Genomic DNA, 9,036 nt, shown 5'->3' with positions numbered 1-9,036 from the left:
ATCCAATCTTGAGGGAGTGTTAAGGTTCTTCCTAATCTGTTGGTGCTAAAGAACTTTGGCTAGTTTGAAAGTTGTCATGATTTTGTTCTTCTGGGAATAGCTACAAGCTTAAAGGAAGAGCCATGGAGATTACTCAGAAGCCTGAAGCTGGTTAGAGAGAGGAGGATTACATGAATCAGAGTGGCCACTGATTTCCAGCTTGTGGTGCAATTTATATAGCAAAAGAGAAACACAAAATGAGATCAGTAATTGAGGAATTGCAAGTTTCATTTTACAAACTCAAGATTCAAACACAGCTAGACATGAAACTCTCACTTTCCAATTTACATGCAAATAGAATTGATGTATTAATGTGAAGCATTTAGTAGTCCACCCTAGTCTAGAAATTGGCTGGCCATATTTTATTGCAGTATTGTGAACTCCATATTTTAAGATTTGACAGTTGAATTATTGTCAAGTATTATCCTAATTGTAGGATAGTTTTTCTCACATCTAGAGATGGATTAATCTGCATTGACATAATTATTTAAACAAATAAATTAAGAATCACTTTAAAAACCCAAATAAAATTAGAAGAATTAATTGATATTTTATCTTCTTCTGTTTTTAGAAAAATTATTTATAAGTCCTATTAAGGAGATTATGCTACATAGTCTTACTAAAAAATTTATGTTTCCATAAGTCCTGTGGGAAGTTTGTTGGCACATTTACCCTTAATATTAGTTGTTAATATCATAAATAAAACTATATATAGGAAATTGAATATTATTATAGATCATATCTATATAAACGTAACGTAACGTGATACCTACATAAACGTAGCGTGACACCTGAACGTAACGTGACACTTACATAAACGTAACGTGACACCTACATAAACGTAACGTGACACCTATGATCTATGACAACATTCAATTTCCTATATCTATGGCAACATTCAATTTCCTATATAAAAAATTAAATGTTGTCATAGATCATATCTACATAAACGTAACGTAACGTGACACCTACATAAACGTAATGTGACACCTATGATTTATGGAAATATTGAATGTTACCATAGATTATATTTATATGAAACGTAACGTGACACCAACATAAAACACCAACATAAACTAGCAACATTTTCACATTTAATTTAAAAAAATAAAAACTCATTAAGTTTGCGAAACGTAATGTGACACGTTATGTTACGTTTATGTAGGTGTCACATTACGTTTATGTAAGTGTCACGTCACGTTACGTTTATGTAGGATCTTGTGGAATACATTCCTATCTAAATAGGATTTGAGATTCTATAAGAAATTACACAGGACTTAACCTAGCATAAGTACCTGAAAAATGACTTATAAATAAGTCTCATTTTTTTTTAAAAAAAAAGAAATTATTTATTTATTTTCCGCTTGTATTTATTTATTTATACTCCTTAATATTAGTGAACAAGAAGTCAATACATACCATCTTTGTCACCTAGACATTAGGGCTACCCAAAAAAATTGGGGTTTTAGAGCATGTTGTACAATTCGTTTTGTTTGTAACATGTTGTAGAAGATGCAGACCAATATGAAAGCTTTAATGATGAGAGTCACTATATGATGTGATATTTATATATATATATATATATATATATTGTAATATCATATCATTAGAGTTCAAATTAGAATTTTAGTTTTAGTACGATTAATCATTATTCTAGGGGTTTGTTTGAAATATGGGTTGATTTTTTGATTACTAAAATAATTAAAAAATCAAAGTTAAAGAGTTTGGTTTACAATAGAGATTTTGATTTTTGTAAGAAAAAAAAATAAAATGATTATAATTTGAATGTGATCCTTTATGTTATTAATTTTTTAATTTATTTTACATTTTTGCGACAAAATTGCTAAAAAAAAAACTAAAAATTTTGGCATGCGGCTAAGATATAATCGGGTTCGATGTTAGAAGCATATATTACTCGGCATGCTATGTTGAGAGTCGCAACAAGAGGGCAGAACCAGAAGCTACTGACCTTCCTCAACAGACCCTTCATTTTCTCTATCATCATGTCGTCAAACAACACTAGGGTTTCTGCTTTCTCAGCAGGCTCTCCCACTTACTCCCCTTCGAAGCGAGTAGTCGGCACTCACAACGGAAGCTTCCACTGCGACGAAGCCTTGGGCTGCTTCATGATTCGCCTCACCAACAAGTTCTCCGCCGCCGAAATCGTTCGAACCAGAGACCCTCAGGTTAAGTATTGAAAATGTGTTCCAATCCAACATTCATATATGCATATACTACTACTATACATGTACAAGTTCATCCATCGGCGGCACAATTAATTAATTGCAGATGCTGGAAACCCTTGATGCTGTGCTTGATGTTGGGGGAGTTTATGATCCGAGTAGAGACCGCTACGATCATCACCAGAAAGGGTTCGACCAGGTTTTCGGACATGGTTTCACTACTAAGCTCAGTAGTGCGGGTCTTGTTTACAAAGTAAAAAATCAAACTTGCTTATAATTGGTTCAGATTGTGTTCATTTTGAGCCTCCTAGCTTTGTTGCTTTGCTGCTATAGTATATGAAATTTTGTGTTTATACACTTTGAAACTTATTTTATTTTATGGTGCTTGCTTTTCATGTAATCTAATTTGTCTATTATGTCTTTAGCATTATGGGATAGAGATAATTGCAAATGAGCTTCAGCTTGACCAAGGACATCCAGATGTGCATCAGTTATTTTTAGCTATTTACAAAAGTTTCATGGAGGTACAAATATTTCATCTTTCTTGTGCTTTTCAATTGTGTGGAAATTTTATTCCTACTAATTAATTGTATTGATGATACCAAATGTTTGAAAGAAAAAACCAAAGGAAAATGTTAACCAACATCTCACCAGCAACTTTCTAGTATGGACACTTTGTAGATGTTTTGGCATAGTTTTTAAATTGAAATCCAAAGTAACTCTATTCATAAGTGATATTTGAGGAATGTGCCAATTACCTTAGTTCATAAGGTGTCTTGGTGGTGGTACCAGAAATCTAGGACATAATCCCACAATTAGCTGGGTTTGAAAGTGTGTGGGCCAATTGTGGAGAAGAAAAGGGAAAAAGAAAAAAGAAAAAAAATAAATAAATTGTTCCTTGGTTACTATTTTATAAAGAAGAAAATTATGCCATAGGGGAGAGTGAATTGATGTGTGAGTCTCTACTATCATTGGGGAAAGGGGGATCTAATTTTGTTCATCAGTTTTTCCAAAACTGTTCCAACTGTATGTTACTGATCTATGCTGACGAGGCTAGTTGGAGAACAAAATCCAATAGTATGTTGGGTTGGTGTCATAGCAAGGGCAGCTTGATCTCAGAAGACTTCAGATATGATTAGTGGCTTAAGTGGTTTTCTTTTGTTGTTGGAGTAGAAGAAAGACGGGGTGTGGGTGGGTGGGGGGGCATAGATTGCAAGAACATTGCTAAATTATAAGTTTTGTGCACTGAGATTTCAGTTGAAATTATTTTTTCCTTAGGGACAAGAATTCTGTACTCAATGTAAAGAGTATTATTTTATTTTAATTTTTATATTTAAATAATAATAAAGTTGGTCATTCTTTTTACTTGAGCTATGTGCTGGTGGTGTAAATCAATAATTTTTAATGTTTCGTTTGCTTGTTACAGGCAATTGATGCCATTGATAACGGAATTAATCGATATGACACAGACCAGCCTCCAAAATATGTGAATAATACACATTTGTCCTCAAGAGTTGGAAGACTGAATTTGGATTGGATGGACCCTGATCAGTCACCTGAGAAGGAGAATGAAGCCTTTCAACAGGCAATGGCTTTGGCTGGCAGTGAGTTTTTGGATGTGAGATTTTTTTGAAATATACCACTTTCCCTTTTAGTTCATTTTTTTTCATCTCCATGTGAAGGTTCTGTGTAACTTCAACTGAATTTTAAAGGGTTGAAACAAATGAAGGGTTTTATGGATCATCATTTTATATATATTTCGCTTTTATTTTCATTTTTTCTGATAATGCTTTTCTTTCTGAAGAGTGTGCGGTTTCATGCAAAATCATGGTTGCCAGCACGGTCGATTGTTATGGAGTGTCTTGCAGCAAGGCATGATATTGATCCCAGTGGAGAAATTATGGTTTTGAATAGATTTTGCCCTGTAAGTAGTCGATGATGATACCTCCTCCATCAGCCTAATGTATTCGTCTTTCCTCACCAGGTTTTGTCATAGTTAATATTTCTAGCTAATTTATCAGTTTGATATTTTATTTTTCTTTATATTGAATTGATAGTTGTTTTCTACTCAACGAGTTTCCCAACGTTTGTACTGTATTATTGCATATTTCTCTGGTGACTAGCTAGTAGCAATGTTAAGCTGCTGTGTTTGTACAAGAAGTTGATAGCAAAGACCTGCCAGCTAAATGGTTGGTCAGTGGAAAACTATTTGGATGTCTCAAACAAGGAGTAATCAAATCATGTGGTATAACTTCTTGATTCAACTTGAGATATTGTTGCTGGGGCTTGGGAGAATTATTTGGCTTAATTGGCTCGCAAACTAAGCTACAAGGGAAAGTAATTGCTTTTCAGTGCTTATCAGTTTGAAGGGAGGAAAAGTTCTCAACAATTGCTTCGGTAGTTAGTAAAGCTAGTATACTGTTCTTCTACAGTTTTGGGTCCCAAGTTTATGGCTGCAAATTAGTCTATTTTCGTTGAGATTTACTTCTTAGAACATTTTACATTACAGCTACTGTGTTTAAGGTGGCCTTTAAACTACTACTAGCTAAACCTGAATAAAAGCATATTACCGCTGACAATGATAGTACATAATCTTATGCACGAACCTCTTGTCATATGTATGATGTGCCTTAATAATGCTAACAAAAAAATTATTTCTGTTAACTATGTCCATAGAAGTTTCTAGGATTCTTATTTGATTTTATCTGCTTGACAGTGGAAGCTTCACCTGTTTGAGCTTGAGGAGGAGATGAAGATTGACCCACCCATTAAATATGTTCTTTACGAGGTATTCTTGTCTATCTTGTGCCATTCTTGATTTCCTTCCTTGGCATGAGATGGTCTTTAGCACATTCTCCAACATCAATTCTTCTTCTTAGATAAGATCTGACTGTATGTGCATGTAATTGTGACATAAAAGGGTGACTTGGTGCATGAGACAGGTTCTGGGGAGGACAAGATACAGGCAATCTTACTTCCATTTATAGTTAGGTTGATTCCGTGACTTGAACCCATGCCAACAAGATGCTTATGTCGAGCTTTACCATTTGGTTAAGCTGCCCTTGCATATTTGGAAGTAAATGTCAAACATGAATATACTTTATGTGAGGAGTGTAGGCTTTACAGACACCTTTGCATATTTATATACCCTGGCATTTTGTTCAATCTGGAAGGGAGCAAAATGTCAGCTCTTTGTGATGAGGTCTGGCAATATTTTTAGAACTCTAACTTTGAGCATTTGGTTTTTGTTTCTTTATAGTGATAGTGTCTCCTAGTTTCCCTTTTTCTTTATATCTCTCATGATATCATGTTGTTGTTGTTGTTGTTGTTGTTGTTGTTGTTTTTTTTTTTTTTTTTCTTTCATTCTTCGCCAAATTTATTTTATGTACCAATTCTAATTGCCTTTTGAGAAGAAATTCGTGATTTAATTATACCCACATAATAAATTTCAGGATGAAAGGGCCAAACAGTGGCGGGTGCAGGCAATGGGAATATCTCCGGATAAATTTGAGTGCCGCAAAGCACTCCCATCTCAATGGCGAGGCTTGAGAGATGAGGAACTATCAAAGGAGGCTGGAATCCCAGGTTGTGTTTTTGTCCACATGAGTGGGTTTATTGGTGGTAATCAAAGTTTTGAGGGTGCACTGGCCATGGCAAGAGGTGCTTTGAAGCTTTAAGCAGATAATCCCGTGGTATTGCCATCTTCTTGCTGAGATCTTTACGGCATTTGTGCATGATGCGCAGGACTGCCATTGCACCATCCTTCTCTTCCAATTTTGCTTGCCGGATGCAATGGCATTGAACACTGCATTTTTTTGAAGTTTTGTTTCTTAGAATCGGCATGATGATTGGATATGATGATGTGTTGTTTCATATTAGTGATTCATACAACTTATTTCTCTCTCTCTCTCTCTCTCTCTCTCTCTATGTATGGGTCCAGCTTGTCTCAAGTTGAGATCAAGACTGGACCCGTTCAGTTCGGCCCATGGGGTTCATTTTTTTGGGCCCGTTTTGTTAATCCGGACCGTTGAATGTGTAGAACTCGTTGAGTATTACATGCCTGTAAAAAATCACGTTGAGCGGATATCAATAGTTATGTGATCAAATCAGTTTTGTATAAAAAAAAATGGACGGTAAAAAAATTAACGGTTGATAAAAAATTATTTTGTTCATATAGCTATCGATATCCAATCGACGTGATTTTTTACAAGTATATAGTACTCGACGAGTTCTATACATTGAACGGTTCGAATTATCAAAACGAAACCCGTAGTGAGCCCCCACAGGCCTAACAGCACGGTCCAGTCTTGTATTGGATCAAAGCCACTGCCATGATGGAAAATGGTGAAGCTCCACTGGTAATTGAATTTGCCTCGGAAACACGTTCTCAACCATAGTTGCCAAAATTTTGACCGACGTTATGGCTTCATAATTATTTCATATTAACATCGTTGCCCAAAGTAGACTAAAAAGAAATTTATGATTGTTTCTATCTACTTGTATTTTTTATTAAAATGTAGGAAAAATATCAAATAAGTTCAAAAATTTTACTAGAAAAATAAGACCTGTTAAGAATTTTTTTTATTATTTTAGCCTAATTAAAAAGTTCAACAATGATAGAGGTCATTAATTTTGGAGCTTTAAAAAGAGCACTAATGACATGACACTCAATAAAAAAAAAAAAAAATACAACACTAAGGTCAAAACATCAAATCATTCGTGGTGGGACTTACTGCCACATCATTAGTGATAGCACTAATTAGTGCTCTCTCTCATTTTCTTAAAAAGTTGTATTAAAAATAAATTTTAATATTTTTTTTTATAATTGATTTGATAATTGTAAGAAAAAAATAATTATTATTTAAATATAATATTTTATTTTATTAATTAAATTAAATTATTTTATTTTTATTAGATAATTTGGATAAACAGTAATGTGAGGTGTTCAAAAATTTATAACTCCGCTGAAAACTTTCAAAACAAAATTTTAATACATTTGAGTCATATAAATTTGGACCAAGTTTTTTCTTAGCTAAAATAACTCCGGCAAAACTAGTCCCCTGGTCATAGTTGTTCCCTTCTCTCCTCTACACTACACTACACTACACTACAAAATCCTCAACCTAAAATACTAAACCCCCAAATACTCAAGCTCCTCACCCGTCACTCTCTCACCATGGCGTCCTTCAATTGCACCACTTCTTCGTCTCTCTCTACCCTCAGAAAACAACCACTCCATTCCGATCCCTTTAAAACCCCACCCCACCTCCACCACCTCTCACCTCCAATTTCCCATTTCTCAACCCCACCTTTGACCCTCAAAACCCTAAAACCCATCACCTCCCAAACCCCTCTTCGATCCTCCTCCATCCCCATCACTTCCGATCTCTCCACAACCTCCGCCCCACAGTCCCTCAAATCCCGTCTCAAAAATGGCGAAACCCTCTACGGCCTCTTCCTCCTCAGCTTCTCCCCCACCCTCGCCGAGATCTCCGGCCTCGCCGGCTACGACTTCGTCGTGGTCGACATGGAACACGGCCACGGCGGCATCTCCGACGCCCTCCCTTGCCTCCACGCCCTCGCCGCTACTCGTACTCCCGCCATCCTCCGCCTCCCGGAGTCTTCCCCTATGTGGGCCAAGAAAGCCCTCGATCTGGGCCCACAGGGCATCATGTTTCCCATGATCGACAACCCAAAATTGGCCCGAAAAGCAGTGTCGTATTGCAGGTTTCCGCCCAATGGAGTCCGTGGATCGGCCCACACCGTGGTTAGGGCTTCGAGTTACGGCATAGACGAGGGGTATTTGAGTAATTACGAGGAAGAGTTGATGATCATGTGCCAGGTGGAGTCGGAAGAGGGGGTGGAGAAGATCCAGGAGATCGCGGCGGTTGATGGGGTGGACTGCATTCAGATGGGGCCGTTGGATCTGAGTGCGAGCATGGGGTTCTTGTGGGACCCTGGGAACAAGAAAGTGAGGGCGATGATGCGAACGGCGGAGAAAGCAGTAAAAGGAGGTGGTGGGGCCTACTTGGCCGGGTTTGCTATGCCGCACGATGGTCCTCAAGATCTACGGCAGAGAGGGTATCATATGGTGTCTGGTGCGGTGGATGTGGGGATGTTCAGGAGTGCTGCGGTGGAGGACGTGAACAAGTTTAAGATGAGTTTGATGAAGGGCTCTGATGATGATGATGATGAGACGGCGGAGGGTGGTGGTAAACACGGTGATGCTGATGACAAGTACTGGAGCGAATGAAGATAAATGCTTGAGTTGAGAGTTCTGCTTTGCATGAAAAAAGTGTGCTTTTTTTTTTTCCAAAACTTTTGGCAGTAGCTTATTCTCTTCATTTGGAGATGTGATGGTGAAGTGGGTGTTTTTGCTTTCCTAGTGATTTCCTTCATGTGGGCGGGCGGGCAGGCAGGCAGGCAATACAGGGAATGCTGAGGTTGTTAGCCCTGGTCTGTACACTTCTATTGGCATCAAATCTATCGTTTGGCTTTCGTTACGGAGAAATTCTTTTTCCAACAATTGCTAGAGATCTGAAATACTTTTAACCCGTATTTGGTTGGGAGATTTGAAAATAAATTTCAAAAAGGAAAAGAAAAAAATTAGGTGAAATATGAATAAAATATATTTACATTTCACTTAATTTCACATATTTTTTTCTTTTTTTTTTTAAATCTATCTCTAAATCTTTTAACCAAACACAACATTAAGATTTAGTGGCATGTAAAAAGAGAGATTATTTGCGGGTCAATTTTAAATAAAATTTTAAAAAAGTTGAACAAAAGTGACATTTTAGTAATTTGAGTTAGT

The 9,036-nt window shown here is 36.8% G+C and overlaps 2 protein-coding genes across 2 annotated transcripts; both read left to right on the top strand.

Moving 5' to 3' along the window:
• Positions 1–1,204: 1,204 nt before the first annotated feature.
• Positions 1,205–6,127, top strand: LOC114279747 (uncharacterized). The gene is made up of 7 exons (XM_028222029.2): positions 1,205–2,225; positions 2,329–2,475; positions 2,648–2,746; positions 3,649–3,840; positions 4,027–4,146; positions 4,939–5,010; positions 5,675–6,127. Exons 1-7 carry the CDS (start codon positions 1,935–1,937, stop codon positions 5,897–5,899), a joined length of 1,146 nt encoding a protein of 381 aa, XP_028077830.1. The 5' UTR covers positions 1,205–1,934; the 3' UTR covers positions 5,900–6,127.
• A 370-nt stretch (positions 6,128–6,497) lies between these two features.
• LOC114279746 (Phosphoenolpyruvate carboxylase family protein) lies at positions 6,498–8,733 on the top strand. The gene has a single exon (XM_028222028.2). The coding sequence runs from the start codon at positions 7,399–7,401 to the stop codon at positions 8,473–8,475; it is 1,077 nt and encodes a 358-aa protein (XP_028077829.1). The 5' UTR covers positions 6,498–7,398; the 3' UTR covers positions 8,476–8,733.
• The last annotated feature ends 303 nt before the right edge of the window (positions 8,734–9,036 follow it).

Source organism: Camellia sinensis, chromosome 11 (genome assembly GCF_055761805.1).
Source record: "Camellia sinensis isolate YWXY chromosome 11, ASM5576180v1, whole genome shotgun sequence".
Classification (NCBI taxonomy): Eukaryota; Viridiplantae; Streptophyta; class Magnoliopsida; order Ericales; family Theaceae; genus Camellia; species Camellia sinensis.
Note: the sequence above shows the minus strand (reverse complement) of the source record. Positions and strands in the feature narration are given on the sequence as shown.